Below are 20,986 nucleotides of genomic sequence, written 5' to 3'. Positions count from 1 at the left end.
ATAGAGCTTGACACAAATCACAAGTAAAACATTAATCATCTAGTAAATAAGAAATGCATTATTCAGCATTTTCTAAAGTACATACAAACATTAAGAATCTGAATAAATATAAATTAAGCTATATAACTGCTTAAATAAATGTGTACAGATATAGTGTATCCTCCTAATTAGCAAAAAAAGACATTCCAGACTTAGTGTAAAGACTAGATTTAGTTGCAAATGAACATGTTTTAATGATTACCAACCAATGAGAATCAACCTTTTTGCTATAGGAAAATAACTAAAAAGCAGAAATGCAAAACATGATTAAAATCAGTGATTAAAATCAAGCTTTCCTGCTTGCTGATTTAAATCATTTTGATTTAAATTAATCCACCCTGATGAGATTCTCATTATTCACTGAAAGACCAACATTAGAGCACTCATCTTACAAAGGCTTACATGTGTGCTTACCTTATACTCCGAGTAGTTGCAATCAAGTCAATAGGACTACTCAAAGTATGTAAAGGTAAGCTTGTGTGCAAGTCTTTGCAGGACAGGGCTCATGTTTGTCATGAACTGTTTCTAAAAAATAAACAATATGAACACGTACATTTTAAATGTCAAAAAGGTCAATTCATGTTTAGGTCAGCCTCATGAACACAACATTTCTGGATTTTTTTCCCACTATTTTCACAGTATTTTTTAAGTGCAAAGAAGAACTGTCATGGTTAAAAAACTGCTCCAGTTCACTGGTTTGTTAGTGCTTGTGGACTACACACTGCCATGAAATTGGCCTGATCAATGGATGACAGAAGACATCAGAGGTCCATCAGGAATTTCAACAGAAGATAGGTCGGGGCAACACAAATGTGTAAGCTTCAGGAGGATCATCACCTTGGGGTGAAAAGTGCAAGAGTAGGATTTTCACATAGAAAAAAGAGTGCAAAGTTTTCACTATATCTTTAACCAAAACTTGGAGAAGCAAAATTGTAAACACACTCCCAGCTCTAAACTTGACTAAATGCTGAATAGCAGCAAAACCAGCAAATTTGTGTTAGAATTTCACAACACTGCTTGCCTTCAGTCAAGAAGATAATCCATTTCTAAGTGTTCATGATGCTTGCACATGTTTGGTCTATCACATATTAGAAAGTTGACCATGATAACCACCTTAGTTCCTTCAAATGAATTTAAGAGTCTCCATTTCCACCCCACCCTTTACTACTAATATTCACACTCTTTACCAGAAGATGCTGATTTCAGAGCCATTTAATTTTTTGAGCCTATTCTAAGCCAATTTCATCCACCCTATAAGTGCTTCAGAACAACATGTATATTGTACTTGCATACCACATTAGATGCATCAAGTCCCCTTAACATGTCCTGTGCCAGACAATATTAAACCTTGGGTCACCTAGTTCCCAGTTTTGAACATACATTTTTGCTGTAGCTGCACTATGCTTAACAAGATGATTTTACAATCAAACAACTAAGTGAACATCACTAGTGTGACTGGAATCTCTTTACAAACTTCAGAAGCTGCTCATTGCTTACATGACAGTGTGATGGTTTAAAGCAAAGGATTTTTGCACCTCTCTCAAGTGGTTAAAGATGATCTGAAATGCATTTCTTTTCTCTTTTTAAAGAGATACAAAAAACTGACTTCCCCAATCTTTAGCAGATTAGATAAACAAGTCTAGGCATAAATTGGTTTTAAGATGTATTTTTAAATGGGTTCTTCCTCCATTTATCTGCAAAGTCTTACATTCAGGTTCCAAGGTTTCAGAGTTTTCACTGCTACTATGGAAGGCAACCTACCACAACATAAAGGCAGCAGCTCCCTGTCCTGCTTTTGGTATTAGTCTTACAATCCACTTTTGAAGGAGAAACAAAGTCAACATTTACAAATGGATGCATTTTTAATTTGGAGCCTCAACCTATACTGTGTTAATGATCTGGGATCTGTATGCCATCTTTTAAATGTATTCAATTTCTAAAAGGCATCTCTGTTCAACTTAAGATATACGAAGTTCCAAATAATGTTATTTAATATAATCAGAGACATAGGATAGTATCTGCATATTCTCAACTCAAACTAAAATCTGAAGTTAGTTTCAGTGTCTTTCCTATATCAGAGGCCAAATCCTGGTCCCACTGAAGCCAATCGATTTACACTCTGAGGCCAGGATTTAGCTCTCTCACCTTGACTTTGAAACATTATCACCAAACAATTCACTTGTCAATTTACTCCACAACACAAAGAACAAAACTACAATGTAACACTATAGCAAAAATATTGGCAAACTATTCTACACAGATCTCTAAGCAGTACAGATGTTGGAGGAAAAACTAAACCTTCACACCTTAATCAATGGAGACTATATAATCCTAGCATATCTATACTGTGTAACCAGAATGATAATGTAACTATGTTCTAAGTAACTAGCCATGTTGGGAACTGTTTTTGAAGAGCATGCTGTCCCGATTAGATCTCTAACTGCCAACGCTTCACCTTTAGTTCTAAACACCTCTATACTCTTTTCTGGAAAGGAGGGAATTATTCAGACTGTGGTAAAATCCATGAATAGTGCATTAAAAAAAAAACCCACAAAACCAACCACACACACAAGTGAATTCCAACTGTTTTCAAATCCAACTCTTGAAAATTCTATCCAGATATTTTCATGTTTTCATTCACCCAAAGAATGTTTTAACTGACTGCTGTTAACCTGAAAGTTGTGCTAGTAAGAGGAAAATATCTATAATACACTATATAAACACCACAAAGACACAAAAGGATAACAGAATGTCACACAGACATTTTTAGTAATTGGGACAGATTCTGCTCTCAGTTATAGCTGTGTAATTCCATTAATCCTTTGACACAAATTTCTAATTGGATGGTCTATCTGTTTCTTTAAGCATGTTTTTCCTGCTCTTGGTTACATACCTGTATCTATAATTTGACCAAAATCTTCACCCAAAATCTATGGGTGGCATTGACGAAGGGGCTTAGGAGTTGTAGCGCTGAGCATCAGTGTCTAACTTTTACACACCTAGAAAATCCAGGAACCATTCTGGGATCCACAAAGCCAAATCAAGCACCTCGGCTCCCTGCACAACGAATGGGGAGAGAGAGGTGCCAAAAAAATATGATTCACGAAAGCCAGCACGCTAGGCAGGGAGCTGCCTAAGATAGCCAGTGGGAGTTTCCAACCAGAGGGGTGTATGCTAAGCCCTACTCCCTCTCTCAGAGATAGGCGCCGATGTCCAGGCTGCAGAGTGGCATTTATCTCCAAAAAATGGGTACCTGCCTCCTGTAGTTAGAGGGAGTAGGCACGTAAAGTGTTTCTTGTGGGAATGAGTTCGGCACCTAACTCACATGGTGGTGGTAGTGCCCATCCTATAACTTTTAGCCCAGTGGTTAGAGCACTCACCTTGGAGGTTGAAGACCCAGATTCAATTCCCTCCTTTCTGCCAAAGAGGGAGAAAGAATTTTTACAGAGGTCTCCCACCTCTCAGAAGGGTACCCTAACAACTGGACTGTCCCACTCTCTCTCTGGTCGAATGACTGTCTCACTGTGGATACTTAGTCACTGGGCTGGAGAGAGAGTAGGAATGACTCTCTAGTCCAGTGGTTAAGGCCTGAATCCATGTCCAGTCCCCTGTTCCAATCACTCTTTCATTATTTAGCCACATTGGAATCGCTTCAAAAGGAGAGAGGCTGAGGGAGCCCCACATCAGAATATCCCATAGCTCAGTGGTTAGAGCACCCTCCTAAGAGGCGAGGGACCCCTGTTCAAATTCTTTGTCCCCCTCTGGCAGAAAAGGGGGAATTGAACCTGGGTCTCCCACATCCCAGGTGAGTGTTCTAATCAGTGGGCTAAAAGTTATAAGGTGGGTACCACTACAAGTGGAACCTGAACTAATAAGTATCCTTTGAGCATACCTACTGAACCAGACCTCTAAGAGGCTGCAGGCGGTTGAACACCTATCTTCTTTCTCCTGGTTTGTGAATCGCTCTGGGGCTTAGGCAGGAAACAGGCATTCAGATGCCTAGAGTGAAGTAGCAGCACACATGCCCAGGAGCAGAAACAAAGGTGCCTACAGGGTATGGCAGGTGTTTTGTGGATTGCAATGGAGCCAAAACTGGGATTTAGGTGCTTATGTCTGAGGTTTAGGCACTTAAGTACTTTAGTGGATCCCACCCTATGTGACTAAAACATTTTTTCACCTACATATACTACTTAGAATGGTGCTATGAAAATTATAATTTTACAAAAACGTGTGATTTTCATTTAACTTTATTTGATTGGAAAATATTATACCACAACAACAAAAGATTTTTAAATTAATACACTTAGTCATCTTATTATTACCTATTTAAAAGCTAAATACAGATCTAAACTTGGAGTCAGAAAGAGAATTTATCCCTCAAATATAAACTAATCTACATACAACTTAAAAGGAAGTTGTTCATTTTTTCAACCACAATATTCACATCCCTATATTTACAAAAACACACACATTTCCCAGCATTCTCCACACCACCCCCCATTTAATTCTGCAACACAGCCAGTCTCAGACAGGGGGACAAACTAATATGGACTTGCTGATACAAAGAAGTTCCCAAGCAATGTGCCCACCTATAAAATGGTCATAAGATTCCAGAACAAGTTGTACCTGTAAAACATTCCAGTTTTTTGGTCTTTTCATGTTAAACTTTTCAACAATTCAGAGAGCAGGCCACCCATCATGGTTTGAAATCAAATGATCTGCTCCAGCCGCAATTCAACAGCCATCACTATATTATCATTTTCCAAGAATCTGTTATGGTTTTCCACAAATTATATAAGCAACTTAGGTAGTACCAAATATACAGCAGACTGCACCCTATTTCGCAATCCCAGTACTTATCTCCAGTAGAACAGAGTGCTCAACTCATGGGAAAAAATCATTCAAGTTATGACCTTTATGAGGGGGATGTTATCCTGACCTCAGCTGGGGATGGCAGAGATGACAACATAGGAACATTTCTTATCTCTAAATACTGTAGCCACATAGTAATTGTTAGTGAGCAACAAAATAACAAAGAAGCAGGAAATGATCACAGAAAGTAATAAAAATAAAGAGCAATACACAGCTCTTTAGTAAAATATACCAACCTACAGGTCCTTCTATAAAATTTGACTACATCAGCAAGTGACTATGGGTCTGAACCAAAGCCCACTGAAGTCAGTAGCTCAAATGAAATATTCTCATTGACTTCAATGGGATCTGAATCAGGCCCCATGCAGACTTCATCTGTCTAAATGAGTGATGGTTCTTGGAATACTTTGAAAATTTGCTTGTTGGTTACAAAAGCAGAGCGTTGCATGCATCTTACGGCGCAGAAAGGTAAGAACAACAATAAACAGATGTCTTAAATACTTTTAAATATTACCAATTACAGAGATGTTTCACAATAGAAAGGGAGTGGTGTCATCTAATCCCATCCGAAGGGGAAAAAACACTATTTTACATTAAGTAGTTAGGTGTGTCTCAGTAACATCCAGTGACTCAGTCGATGGAACTAGAAATTATGTCAATATTCCAGACAGTTGGGAAAATAAAACAAGAAAAACACACAGAACTCCAGGCTGCAACCAGAAGGGAAAAACTTGATATAAAATACTTTGTTGATGTTTTTGGATTCATTCTGATTACACAACCTTACACATTGCCTTTCGCGATCAAGATATTCCACAGCAATTTACAATGCAATAGGAGATGCTCGTAATGCAGAGACTGTGTAGAAAAACATGGCAGCCCCATCACCTTGTGTGTGTGTATAATATCTATATATTCACACACATCAATACAAAAAAAGCTACCAAAAAGAGAAAATGGGACCTAAGATTGAGATATACAAATACATGTGACATACAGTGCACAGGAATGTCTCTCCATTCCTTTCATATTTTTTCCACTAGCAGTATCATTTATGTAATCATGACTATAAGTATAAATACATTTATGCTTCAGTCATGATTGTATAAAATTATGTACCAGTCCTTTTGATCTATTCAGCCTATTCATGCACACACAACTGTGCCTCAATTCTTTTTTCAAAACACCAAATCAACTTCCTGATCTGCCATCCCATGCACACCTCATAAAAATCTTCCCTTGACCGTTGTAAACAAAATGTTGTGGCTATTTTCAAATCATATCACCCAATTTTAGAGGAAGAACCTCTACAAAAAATTTACCGGCTTCTGTAGAATTCTTGTAAAGAAATGAGGAACCGGCACATGGAGCTTCAGCGCCACCTCCAGAAGAAAATGAGAGAAATGCAGTAAGAAATCCTTTCCTAACAACCCTTCCCATAACGCGGAAGCATAAAAAAATGGTATAAATCATTTACATAAATGTAGACACAGAGGGATATTGTATTATGACTGCACATTTATGGGATTAGAGGCATATTCATTTGCTTGAAACCGACTTTGTAAGTGATGTCACCAGTGCTCAAATTGGACCAGGTCACACCACAGAGTCTTCGTACTTTTTTGAGGCTGCCATCTTGTTCTTTAGAATCTACACTTTCATTTAAAAACAAAAAAGTAAGTCTCCAGTGCTTACAGATGTTAAGAAATCCTTAAACATATTAACCAAGCATAACTGCTGCAGAGATGTCTATCTGAGTTTGTAGAAAGCCTGAAACAACAAATCCAGGAGATGTGAACTGCCCCATTCATCTCAAATGGGTTTTAGCTCAGAAGCTCAATCATGAGGACATAAATGTCCACACTGTTAACTATTACACTCCTGATTACAGCATTTAAGAAAGGACAATCAGATTATGAAGATTTCCATAGTCAACTGTGAGTAACATTTCAATTTGGTGCCACAAATGGTGCTTGGGTGATCCCACCACATCTTGCCCCACCCTTCTGACCTGTGAAACCAAAAGTCTGGAGGGAAGGAGCTGAGCACAACAAGGGACCCAAGCCTACATCTGAACCAGCAGCTATGGTAGGAACTAACGAGCCAGGTGGCCTTGTCCAGTGGTTGCTGCTCCTCCCTCTGCTCCAGGCAGACAACACAGCACCAGTTACACTGAGATGACATGTTTCAGCTCTTTCTTCATAACCTAGGAAGACTGGAAATACTTTTTTTAAATTAAAGTTTAGAGTGTGACTTCACCACATGTCTCTGGCAACCAAATGTCCAAGGCATGTGTCTATTGTGCCTATGCCTTAACGCAATCCCAGACCATGTATTCCTTTACCCCACATAGAGGGAATCACACCTGGAGAGCCCAGGAGAACCTGCAAGATCAAATTTTGAACATCTGCACAATCCTTTGTGAATTACATCTCCTTTTGGCATTCAAAGTAGGTGAAACTTGGGACAGTACCACCCCTTTTTTCCCCTCTCAGCTCAAGATCTGGATGCTACTCATCATTCATGAACAATAAGGGCAAATACAGTATCTCACTGTGTGCAATTATATAAAGAGATTTTATACCACGCTGAGGCTTTTCATGCTTTCTAGATAATGTATTTCCACTGCACAAGTAGTTCAACATAGTAGAAAATATTCCATATAATCCAAAGGTTAATCAATCAAATGACAATCATTATGTCTTGGAAACTCCTAACCACCATTTTAGTTGCTTACAAATGGCTGAAAATATTACGGAGTAGCTGTACTGCACTAACGCTGAAACTACCGAACTAAAAAAACGAAGAAGCTGATTCTGACTTTGCCTCATAAAGTTCACATAAAAAGGAATTTACCCTCAAACTGGTATGAATTGAACATCACATTAAGACCCTGATCATGTACTTATGTATGTGTTTATATCTAAGCATAAGAGTAATTTCACTGAAACCAATGGGACTGTACAGATGCTTAAAGTTAAGCAAATACATATTGTTTGCAGGATCAGGGCCAAAACAATTTTCATTTCATACCAATGAAAAATATGATAATACAACACTAATGGTTAAATATGTCATTTATCTGAGTAATTCCCAGTGAAGGGTGACTAGCCACACCTCTTAATTCTTTAACACTTCTTCTCAATGTATTATCCAACTGAAATAAATTATGGCCAAAATGTCAAATCTGGACGACTGAAATTTGGCTCCTAAATCCATATTCAGGCACCTAAATAAAAGTTTAGCCTGAATAGCCATGTATTTAGATGCCTACATGCAGATTTAGGAGTCAAACTTCAATAAACAGAGGGCAGCGCCTCAGCTGATATAAACGGTCTTCATTCCAATGGAGTGAAGACAATTTATACCCCAAATTTGAAAATGCTGACCAATATTCATAACATACTGTTTGGGGTTAAATCATGGATACATGTTTCTACAGCTATATTGACAACTACAAACACACACAGAGATTTTCATTATCTCTATCGTGGTTGTTCTGCAGACCTTCCAAGAGCATCATATAAATATAATAAGAAACTGAACAATGAAAAACCATATCCGTGTTCATTCATTACGGATGACCATTTATAACCTACTCATAATTACATTTCAGTATGACACTGGTTTTTCCCAATTCCTGACAACAAAATTACTCTTGCTCTTTACACATTGATCTGAATTACAACATGGGAAGTATAATTTTCACTTTGACCACAGTGTGTATGTTTTAAAAGTATACAATATAACACATAACTTTAAAACATACACACCATTACAGCTCACTAGAAATGTCATCATATGTTGTACCTTAAAACCTACCATCTAGTTTACTATACACGGAGTCTTAATACAAGTCAAAGAATGTGTCAATTTTAAGGTTCTTTCTAGTTATAAAAGTCACGTCTTGGACTATTATTGTAATTAACATTTTAATGCTCCGAAATCACGTTAGGCCATCCTATCAAATTTTACTGGAGATCTATATCATTGATCCTTTAAAATGGCTACTTTGCAGCATTCAACAGAATAAATCACATACTGATAATAAATTTAGGAGTGATTTCAGGAGACTGATTTGTAAATTAGTTAAAGCAGACAGAGAAAATCCTAAATCAATTTTGTAAAGAAAATGGGGAGAGCATACCACTAGAAATACTAACATTCACTCTCATTCTATCACAAGTGTGCTCACCCACAACTTTTGAAAATATTTCTCAGAACTCACATATGTAGTTGCCATTTACAAAACAGTTTGGACTAACTGATCAATGAAGATTCCAGATAGTTTAGGTATGTGATGTTCTCACACAGATTGGAACTCATTAGCCAAATCACTGTACATAGCAATACACCAATACATTTTAAAAGGGACACTGTCAAAGTTGGTAGTCCCAAAATCTGACCTACCTTTTTGATGTTTTTCTTTACATATGTCTGCAAAGACTGTGTAGTTCTCTTGTGTTCTTTCCAAAACAATTTTTTCAATGCTCCTTTAAAAAGTAAGTAAATGCTAACAGCTCAATACCTATCTGAGCAAACTTTCAATAACAAAACAGTGTATGAATACAATGGAGGGAAAGTGTTTTGGTAAAGAACAAGATTTCACCTTAATGTTTCCAATGGATTATCATAGTGATATTTTAACATTTTGAAAAATATATTGTCAGTGTGTCCTTTAAAATGTTGGTTTTCCTTTACTGACCATAAAGATTTTGTTTTGTTTTTTTAAACTGTTGATATAATGGGCAAAAAGCGATTGGAACCTCCATAACTAATTAAAACCAACATCCATAAGAATCCAAAATGCTTTTTGTGGTTTCTTTATGTCATGTAAATTCAGTCAGCTGGCATTATTTTGCTAATAAGTAGGTTTTGTGCATATAATTTAAATACCATTGGAAATCCAATGAAAAGATCAGACTGTTAACCATTTTCTGATCCTTTTACTACTTTGCACAGAAGCAACAAAAAAGAGAATTGAGAAGATCTATTTTGCAATGTTTATGATGATGTTGCAGGCAATTACACTGAAGTATGACTCTCAAACAGAAATTGCCTAAAGAGAGCTGTGGGAATTCTCCCACTCTAACCTCCCTTCCCTAAACCCTGATTCAGCGAAGCCTTTAAGTATGTATTAAGCAATAAGAGTTCAGCACATGCTTAAGTGCTCTCTTGAATCAGGGGCCCTGGAACAACATTTGACAATTTAAAAATTAATTTTTCTTCTAGCCTAAATAAAAGTATAAATACTCCAAAAAATGGTCCTAAAGGAGTCAGAGAAAATTCCACATTCAATTATATCTAAAAAGAAGACTAAGATAAGACTTTGTCAGCCTATTCAGTTTCTCAGTCTCATACACAGTAAAAAAAAAAAAAAAAAAAAATGTAGTAATCAACTCTATCGGGATTGAGATGATCATAGGAAGTGCCTAGCAAGGTCACTCTCTTTCCTTTGCCTTCGAGATTTTTTTCTTCCCAAAAATAAATACATCAGAACAAAATGTATAACTATTATTCAATTTTCATTTCAGAACGAGGACTTTCTCTGCTCTTGCCTACTTTACAGCACATTATTATTATTCAGTTAATGTCAACAAACTGATCCAATTAGACAGCAGTATTAGACAGCCAATCATTCATTTGCATCTGTTGGTCAGCCAGAGTTACTAACTGTGGCAAACAAGGTAGTGTCCTATTGTCATGAAACATTTATAAACTTTAGGTTTTAGGTTAAATAATCTTGTTTCTAATAACAATAGGTTGAAGTTGGGTGAACAAAAAGAGATGCACATTTTTCTAATAAAAATGGCAAGTTAGCTGCACGAGAATGTAGTGCACACATATACAAAAGCACATGCCTTTTCGTTTTCCACTAGCCCAAAAATGAGGAAGCGGTCATACATTTAGGATAAGTCCTTCCAGTAGAACCAGTAAGAGTGTGCTGCAGTAAAACAAACACATTTTATATGCTTAGGATTCTGTTTTTCCCCTGGCATCATCGTGCCTAACACATCCATCACATGCAGGTATTGTAACTAAGGAGATCATCTTTTAATTGTTCAGTTAAGCAATTTTCATTTCTCATATCAGCAGGTTTAATTTCTCAATGCAGTCATGGAAATGGTAAACAATGATTAGGATCACTCCTATTTTAAGACCCTACTGAGGGCCCAATCCAACTCCCAGGGGCAGCGGCAGTTAGCACCCACCACAATGGAAATATTATGGGGGTCTGAGCTACGTTTCCACCCTAGCCCCCACATTTCATTCTTAAGCAAGTTGTTTCATGCACTCAGGCAGGGCAGGAGTGAGACTCAGAGGGGCTGGCGTGGCTGTAGCAGCATCCAAGATCAGGCCTGGGAGCCTCAGCTCCCCTTATTCCCCATGCAGAGCACCACCTCACACTCCCTTTATTACTCCTAACACCTCAATTCCCCCTGCAGGGTACCTACCCTGCTCCCCTTCCTGGCCTTAACACACACGACTTCCCTCACTCTACAAGCAGGGCATCCACCCTGACTTACATAGATACCTGACTTCTTCCCGCTCTCCCCGACTCTCCCCATTTCCCATGCCTAGTTTGGTGCTTCGTACATTTAGGTTTCACTATGCATTTCCACCCACCCAATCCCCATTCAAAGCAAGCTTCCACTGCCTCTGAAACAAAACACTTGCAGTGATTTCAACGGGTGCAGGATCAGATCCTGATTGAGAAGCACTGTCTCATCGACTTGCAAGGAATTGAAGCACATGCTTAAAGTTAAGTACATGCACAACTGCGTGTCTGGATCAGGGCCAGAGTGCTCAGCGCCATGCAGAATCAAGTCCATTGTCCTTAAATTTGATTTTTCTTTTTTCTAGTTTAGTTGAGAAAGACCCTTGAAGTTAGTTTGGCACCATTTTTCCCTTGTTTCCCACTCAGAACGCCCCTGTATTTATACCTTTAAATAGTTTGCAACACAAATACTTTTAACTTAAATGTTAAAAAAAACAATTCCTTTGAGGGTCCCCCATATTACATTTTCTCTGGCATATTTTTAACTATACTCTTGCAGGGGCAACCAAAATTTCCTTTAGAAGTGAAGGAGATTTTGTCTTAAATACCTGAGCACATTACATCACTTGATAAATTTATTTGTTCTAATTATCATTCTAAAGGTTCTTGCAATATTATGGTTGACTGACAGTAACATCATGGTTAAGGTTCTGTCAGATAACATTTAGGTTTAGATATTCTTGTGGCAGCAAATATCTTGCAATCAGCTTTGCGGAAATATGAATTTGTAACATAAAAATGGTAAACAACAAACCAAAACTGCCAAGTCATCACAAAGTAGGGGGAAAAGAGCTCTATATTATAGTAACCCATGAAAAGAGACATAGCAAGATACAGTACAGTACAGTGTTAGTCTTAATATCACACAGGTTTCTTGTTCAGGTTTTCTTGTTTGCCAAAGAAATACCACACCAATCACAAATTCGAGTTTTCAAATCCTCACATACCAACAAGTGAAAAATATGTCACAGCAGCACAATCACCACCCTGCACTTAAGCAGTTTGTCTGAGTTGTCTGGCTGGCCGGGAGAAGAAGGCAATGCTTTCTGGCTTGGGGGAGGAGGGAAGACATAAATCTGCTGGAAAGAGCAATCAGAGTGGTAAATGACTCACCACATAGGAATGTGGGGTTTAAAAGGTCAGTTGGGCCTGGCCTCTCCCTCTTTACTCAGAATACGCCTCCTTGTGGCAGATGTTCAGTGCAGGTACTCCATAAATTAAGGCTCAAAAGAACAAAAAAATGGCTTGGAAAAGGAATTAAGGAGAGGTGCTTGGTAATTGAGCAAGCCGGGGGCAGTTGGGGGCTCCTATGACTGGTACAGCATGGAGCCAACCCCCCCATCCTTACAGTCCATCTTAACCCCCTCCTACGAGGGGGCGTGGTCGGTAAGGTCCCAGCAAGGGAATTGCTGGAGGGACCTGGATAAATAGGGGGGAGCTGTGGAAGACCCCTCCCCCCCGGAATTGGCTGGAATTGGTAAGGTCCCGGCAGTAAATCTGCTGGAGGGACATACATTTTGCACCTGCACTGTACACATTTTTATCCGCCGGGTTAGTCCCAGACATCTGTCAATAATAAAATTGCGGCCTGATTAAACCCATATCTAATGTCTCCTGTCATTCTTTCGGCATAGCCAGACAAACATGTTCTGTCCCTGCATGTGTTTTTGATCCTCCCTTAATTTGAGCAGAAACAAATAGGAAAGACAATGTAACTTATAAAAGATATGACTTATTTGGCAGGTAGATCAGTTGGCAGGGATGCCAAATGATCCTGTTAGAATACCGGAGACCTATAACAATACATAAGTTACCTCAAATACTACAAAAATGTCTGAATCTACACAGTCAGTTTATAAAACAGCTTAAATCAAACTCAGTTTCACTTCTAAAGGGAAAATAAACTAACCATCTTCTATCTAGAAATCACCTGAGAAATGTCCAGGATCACAGTAACAGGCATAGAATTATACAAAGTGAGCGAAATTAACTCACTAGAGTAAACATGCGCAATGTCATTGACGTTAATGGGGTTGTACCACTTACATCATGAGTGATTTTGGCTCAGTATTTTAATACCACACTAGTTTTGTTAGATTCTCTTTTACAACCCATCTCAAAGAAAGGCTTCTGCTGGGTACAAAGACATCAGAAAATGCCTACTTGCTGTGTATCCTTTTCAAGAAGGATTCAGTATTTAAATGATGACAGTCTTTTTCAAAAATTTTTTTAAAAATTTCATAATTATAATGGTCCAATTTTGAATACAGTTTCTGTTAACAACATAATGTGGTCCTAAAAAAGGAAACAATGATACAGAATATAACTACTGACTCCACATAAATATGTATAATTAAATAATACTTCTTTGCCGGTGTATGGAGTTGAAAGAAAATGAGAGTCAATTCAGAAACACAGTGTTCACACTTTCTCACGCATCATCACTGACTTTTTTTTCCTCTTCGTTTTTTGGTTAAAGTTATAGGCCAAAAGAAGGGGGGGAGGAGGGGACTTAGACATTTAAACAATTAACGGAAAATCTTAAGTGATTCTAGTTTATTTTTGGCACACTTTGGATTTAGAATATTTCCAAGTTATTAGTAGTATATTAAAACTATAAATAATTAAATTGGCTATTAGTATACTAATAATATCAAAAAGTGGCAAAGTAATTTATGTATAATTTTAGAAACTAGAAGTTCAGTAATAGTTTCAATTGATTATCGCGCAGAAGCCAGAATATTCCATGCCATATAAAGACCTACCTTTTTATCATATACATCTTGCCAGTTTACTCCAACAAAAAAACTATGTCGCATAATTTCTTTTGCGTCATCTGGGCCTCCACCAAGGCTAAGGAGAGAAAAAACGATTACACATTATACAAATGTTGTTCCTAAAATGAGACTCATTTATCATAATTGTTGGGAGATTAGCAGTTTGGTCATGAATATTTAGATACAATTCTGTCCCTTTTCAGTAGGAAATGCTACATTCAGGTGACCACGACAATAGAGGTGATGATAAAGGTATTTGACACAGTGCTCCATTTGACAGATAGGCTATTTGGTTATTCCCACTGAACTATTCATTACAGTATATGTCAAGCTTCATCCACAAATCACCACAACTCTATAACTGAGCTTACTTTAGTTTTAATGAAAGGCTAAGGAGTCTGACAGTATTGAAAAAAAATATCACTACACAAATTTGCAGGGGAAGTGCCAGGCACCAAAATGAATCAATAACAATTCATGCATTATTTATGTATTTTTATACAGTGCCCATTGCTGTAGCATCAGGATGTTGTAACAATTAACCATTTACCATAAAATAGTCAGAATATGAGATAATTAAGCATAAATTAATACATCATAGCCTGCTGAGGAGATTATTTAAAGGCTGCTCTATATATCCACACCACTCATTGTGACCTGAAGCTTGCCAAACCCAGACTCTGGCCAGACTCAAACCATCAGGAGTGAGTTCCACGGGTAGAGCCCTCAAATAAGAATGCCTAGCCAGTGGTCTAAAACAATGAAGTTATGGGAACCACCAACAAAAGCAAACCACCTGATCTGAACTGAGGCAATGGGAGTGTGAAGGGACATGCCCTCACTCTGGCTGAGAGGAGACTAAGGAGCTCTTCTGGGCCTGTTCAACACCAATGAGGTGCACCTGCAAGGTTTGTCCTGCCCGGTGGTGGGGGAGCTTAAAAGGGAAAACCTGCCACAGGAAGAGGCGGTGAACAGGAAGAGAGCTTTCCCCACTTCAGAAAGCTGAGACAGGCCCCCAAGAGGGAGATAGCGGGCCTCACTACTCCCAAACTTCATGACCCAGCCTCAAAGCAGTATGCCCCAAGAGGAGGGGCTGGTGGTAGACTCCATTTTAGAGAAAGCCTAAAGGGCTGATCCAGGAAAACTGCCTGATATCCAGGTCACCCTTGCCTCTCCATTTTCGTACAGACTCCTCTATCTCATAAGGGAAGTAAGAGGGGAGCGGACTTTTCTTTGGTTTGTTTCCTTGAAGAACCCCTCCACCCTTGAGCGTCAATCGACAGGGGAGGAAGACATTATAAAGGACTGGAAGTGGGGTCTGGAGAGGACTTAAGGGAGCCCAAGCCCTGCCCTCCACAAATGGTGGAGAATGCAGGCATAACCACATCTGATGCAAGCGGTTAAAAAAGAGGGAATAGAGCTCAGCTGGTCCATGCAAGATGGAACAAGAGCGGTGGCGTAAGTAATTAGCAGAATGCAGCAGCAGCATTTTCCAACAGCAATTGCTGCAGCAGCAGATCACTCAGCAGCAAGTTCAGACCACACAACAACAAGAGCTGCTGAGGAAACTGATGGCCCAGCAGCAGGATTTTCAAAAGAAGATGATACAGCAGACCGTGCCAGCCCTATGCCCCCAGGGAATTCCAGCAGGTCATGCGTCCATTAAGAGTGTTCCCTTGTCAGTATCAGTAAAGCTAACCAAGATTGGGCCAGACGATAACCCTGAAGCCTTTCTACTTACATTTGAGAAGGTGGCACTAGCAGCCTAGTGGCCCCTGATCAATGGGATTTGATCCTAGCCCCATACTTGACAGATCACTGGAAGTGGTCAGGCAGATCGAGCCAGTGAATTATGAGAAAAGATTACCAGGGAGGAGGAAAGAAACCAAGATCTATAATGTAAATCTTCTTAAAGCCTGGAAATGTTGGATGGCCCCACTGATAACTTCCTCTCTGATGAAACCTGAATTCTGGCCCTTAAGTACCCAGCAGTCAACAAGTGCCAACAGTACTGGGGGCTGAGGGGCTCTCCCCTGCACAAAGGATGCTGCTCCTCAAATCTGATCAAGGCTTTCGCATAATATTGTCCACCCACCCAGGAAGAACACACTTGGTCCAACATCATCTAGAGACTACCCCATGCCAGTTGGTCAGGGAGAGCCCTAGACCATTGCCACAGAGGATGTGGGACACAGTCTGAGAGGAAGTGAGAGCAATGCTGGAGATGGGGGTAATTGTGGAATCCAAAACTGAATGGAGGAGCCCCATGATTCTTGTTCCCAAACTAGATGGTTCAGTTCAGTTTTGCACTGACTTTAGAAAGGTTAATTCCATCTCAAAATTCTAGGCCAACCCAATGCCAAGGGTAGATGAGTTACTACAGTAGATGAGATTGGCAAAACACCAAAGCACTATCAACTTAACAAAAGGGTATTGGCAGATCCCTGCATCCCCTTCCTCACAAGAGAAAACACCTCTCTCCATCCCTTTAGCACACTTCCAATTCAAGACTATGCCTTTTCCATGGAGGTTTTCCCACAGCTTATGAATAGGATCCTCAGCCCCCCACCATCAATATGCTGCAGCCTACATACACAACATCGTAGTCTATAGTTCTACCTGGGAAGACCACCTCCAGCACTTAAAGGTGGTATTAAAGCCCTAAAGGATGCGGGACTCACAGTGTAAGTTAGCCATAGATGAAGTAACCTATTTGGGGTACAACATAGAAGGCAGCCTTATGAAACAAGTAGTCAACAAGGTACAGGCCCTAACAGCGTGTCCCATTCCCCACGTAAAGAGGCAAATAAGGCATTTTCTCGAGCTGGCAGGATATTACTGGAGGTTTATCTCCAGTTTTGCCTTGATCGTTGCCCCCTTATGGCCCTCATAAAAGGCAACAACACTACTAAGACAACCCAGTGGGGTGAGAAATGCAAGGATGCTTTTAGCGAACTAAAAACACAACTATGCCGGCTGCCCATGCTCTTCAGTCCTGATTTTTCCTGGAAGTTCACACTGCACACAGATGCTTCGGGCTCAATGCCATACTCTCACATGACTTCAGAAAACACCCAGTCCTATACTTGAGTAGGAAGCTCTTTCCTAGAGAAAAGGCTTACTCAATTATTGAAAAGGAGGCATTAGCAATTAAATTATGGTTATGGATTCCCTCAGGTATTACCTGTTGAGTGACCCCTTATCGCTGGTCACAGATCCCCTATGCTGGATCCACTCCATGAAAGAAACAAACCCATGCATGAAGAAATGGTACCTTGCGCTACAACCATACAGTTTCAGAGTGCAACACCGAGCACAAAAAGACCATGTTAATGCCAATTTCTTTCCATGGGAGATCGGGGATGGAGACGCCACCCCAGAACGGCCTTTCCGTCTTGAGGGGTAGGGTATGTGAAGGGACATGCCCTCACTCTGGCTGAGAGGAGACTATGAAGCTCTTCTAGGCCTGTTCAACACCAATGAGGCACACCTGCAAGACTTGTTCTGCCCGGAGTACGGGGAGCTTAAAAGAGAAAACCTGCCACAGGAAAGGGCAGTGAACAGGAAGGCGGCTGCCTTGACTCAGACAGCAGAGATAGGCCTGCCAAGAGGGAGACAGCAGCAGGGCTCACTGCTCCCAAAGCTGCATGACCCAGCCTCAAAGCAGTCTGTCCCAAGAAGTGGGGCTGGAGGTAGACCCCATTTTATACTAAGCCCAAAGGGGTGACCCAGGAAGACTGCCTGATATCCAGGTCACCCTTGCCTCTCTTTTGTTTTCCTACAGACTCCTCTCTCTTGTAAGGGCAGGAGAGGGGAGAGGATTTTTCTTGTTTGTTTGTTTGCTCGAAGGACCCCCCTTCTGCGTGCGTGGTGGGGGGAGAGGGGGAGACATTATAAAGGATTGGAAGCAGGGTCTGGAGGGGCATGAGGGAGCCCCTGCCCCCCACAGGGTCACAAGAAAAGTTTTAGGTAATTGGGTCCTAGACCATCAGAAACTTAAAGGACAGTAAGTGATATCTTGATTTTCATCTAAAGGTAAACAGATAACTAATGCAGACTACAGAAGACCCATGTAATATGCTCATAATGACTCTACTAGGTAAGTTTGCACAAGTTGAAATCCAACTTCTCTTCAAAAGTTCCTCCAAGTGGTCCTTGCCTGGTCTCCAGACCAGAACACTGCAATGTGGTGAGATTCACATCCGGTCACCACTGCTCTCTGAAGTTCTAGATGTAGTAAAGTATTGGCTCGAATATGACCTCAGGACTGTGGACCATAATGGCAAAGGGCTAGCATACGCTCCAAAAGAGAGGATGCAGAAAGGGAAAGGTAATAATAATTGTTCATTATTTGTCCCCATGTCCTGAAATATACAGAAATGGTGGCCAAACAGGGGACTTTGGATTATACAGCATACTAACTATAATTTCTTTTTGAGAAAATCAGCTGTCAGTCAGTCAGTCAAAGAACAAGCATAATATGTTACGCTCTCTAATTTATGAGTACACAATATTGATATTATCCAGCAACATAGATACAGTAGAACCTCAGAATTACGAACACCTCGGGAATGGCAGTTGTTCGTAACTCTGAACAAAACGTTATGGTTCGTTCAAAAGTTTACAATTGAACACTGACTTATGCAGCTTTGAAACTTTACTAAGCAGAAGAAAAATGCTGGTTTTAATCATCTTAATTTAAATGACAGAAGCACAAAAACAGTTTCCTTCCCTTGCCAATCTTTTTTTTTAATCTTTCCCCCTTATTTTAGTAATTTACATTTAACACAGTACTGTACTGTACTTGCTTTTTTTATTTGTGTCTGCTGCTGCTGCTGATTGCGTACTTCTGGTTCCAAATGAGGTCTGTGGTTGACTGGTCAGTTCGTAACTCTCAAGGTCTATTGTAAATCATGCCAAAATGAGCTGGATCCATACAACCATTTTTAGTAGTGGTCTGTCTGTGTTTTATACTGACAGCACAGCAGACAAGCAGTTGGAATATATGGTCAAGTGATTGATGTACACGTGTTAGATAGAAAACAGGTGGTTATGTTTCTTTGAGAATTTGAAAATTCAGTCTCTATATTACACACAAGAAGAGACTGCAAGAAACATGAATTATTAAAAATTGCACAGTGAGGCATATAACCAATTGGTGCCTCTTATATCCACTAATACATGAATTCTTCAGCACAGAAAAGACACACTAAGGCAGTCCTGTCCCACTCCTCCCTGGTCCCTCAGATGAGACAAGAAAAGGTTCTTGAGACATATACTATAGAGCAGAGGCTCTCAAACAGTGGTTTGCTTTCATGCTCAGGGCCTAACCGATTACCATATTCAGAGTTGGGAAGGAATTTCCTCTGGGTCAGATTGGCAGGGACCTTGGGAGCTTTTCACCTACTTCTGCATGGGGCGCAAGTCTCTTGCTAGGATTATCTGGGTATATCTCACTTAATTCCCTGCCACTGAGGGGCCTCAGGCATTAGTGCACCTCGGTCCCTCCAGCTCTTACCTGTGGCACACAGTATTTTAGTTTGCTAAGGGCTGCAATATTTTGGTCTAATTCTGATTGTTGGGCTTGGTGTGGAGGTGGCTCAGTGGTGTTTAGTGGCCTGTTATATACCAGAGGTCAGATTGGATGATCTGGTGGTCCCTTTTGGCCTTGAACTCTTATAATTCTATAATAAATAAAGATAAGAAAATAACCAAGAATAAAAAGGACAAATGTCAAACCTTAGTAAAGAAGGTGGCATAAACAGGGAGTGTGTTTCATCAGGTGGATTAGACAATAAAATAAAAGCCCAGAGCAGTCTTTCAAACCATCTGTGTTGCTCTTTAAGGCTTGCTATTTCAGTGTGCTCAAAGAACAATAATTCCCACAAACAAAACAAACTGGTCTTATATTGCCAGAAATTGAAACAGAAAAATTCAAGCCTGGGCCATCACCTTAGCAACTGGGGCGTGGAGTCCTCCTTATTCCAACACATCATTCCCTTTTTGTTTCCCAAGCAATTATTCAGAGTTTCCTGCCTCTCTACTAAGGAACCTGATTGGCCTGCAGTCACCAGCCTGGCCTCTCAATATCTTTCGTGATCATCTGTGCAAGGAGAAGCCAAGCTGCAGTTAACGCCCTCCCCGTGTGTCAGTGGCTAGCATCCGCACCCCAAACAAAGTTGGTTGGTAAATATGGCTCTATCATAAATACTGCTATCTGCAAAGAAGAATTACAGGGAACTATTTTTTTCCAACTCTAAAAGTTAATATTTTTGAAAGAACACCATGCTTGGAGATTAAAAAGCATCAGATGTTGCTACACGAACAAATATTTATTTTAGTCCAAGAAGGTATACTCTAAACTGAATTAAATACTTAAATACTACTTTAATTTACTGAATTAAATACTTATTTAAAAATAAGACAAAAATAAGGAGATATACTCCCAGCTACCATACAGCCTCACTCTGCAATCAATTCAAATTCAACGTATCTATACATAAATGCTAGATTTTCATTTTTTCACATCACCAACCACATAAAGGAATCACATTAAAACAACTAAAATCTAGGTAGGTATACTTAACACACACAACCTGGAAACAGATTTTTTTTTTTTTTTTAAATATTGAGCAGCTTAACCTGGATTAACTTCTCCAGGCGGTAATGTTTCTCAAATACTATGTTACCCAACATGCTACTTGGAATGGAATACATGCTACCACCACATACATGTCTC

General features: G+C 39.7%; 1 protein-coding gene across 2 annotated transcripts in view; it reads right to left on the bottom strand.

The window, feature by feature from the left end:
• The window catches only part of AKT3 (AKT serine/threonine kinase 3), a 246,903-nt gene that overhangs the window by 11,648 nt on the left and 214,269 nt on the right, over nt 1-20,986 (bottom strand). For both annotated transcript variants that reach the window (XM_024210264.2, XM_024210265.2), the window contains one exon: nt 14,236-14,323. In XM_024210264.2, the coding sequence (XP_024066032.1) occupies nt 14,236-14,323 (88 nt within the window). The remainder of the gene's footprint in view (nt 1-14,235; nt 14,324-20,986) is intronic.

This window comes from Terrapene carolina, unplaced genomic scaffold (assembly GCF_002925995.2).
Source record: "Terrapene carolina triunguis isolate 2854851 unplaced genomic scaffold, T_m_triunguis-2.0 Scaffold85, whole genome shotgun sequence".
Taxonomy (NCBI): Eukaryota; Metazoa; Chordata; order Testudines; family Emydidae; genus Terrapene; species Terrapene triunguis.
The sequence above is the reverse complement of the archived record's forward strand: the minus strand, read 5'-3'. Positions and strand labels throughout refer to the sequence as shown.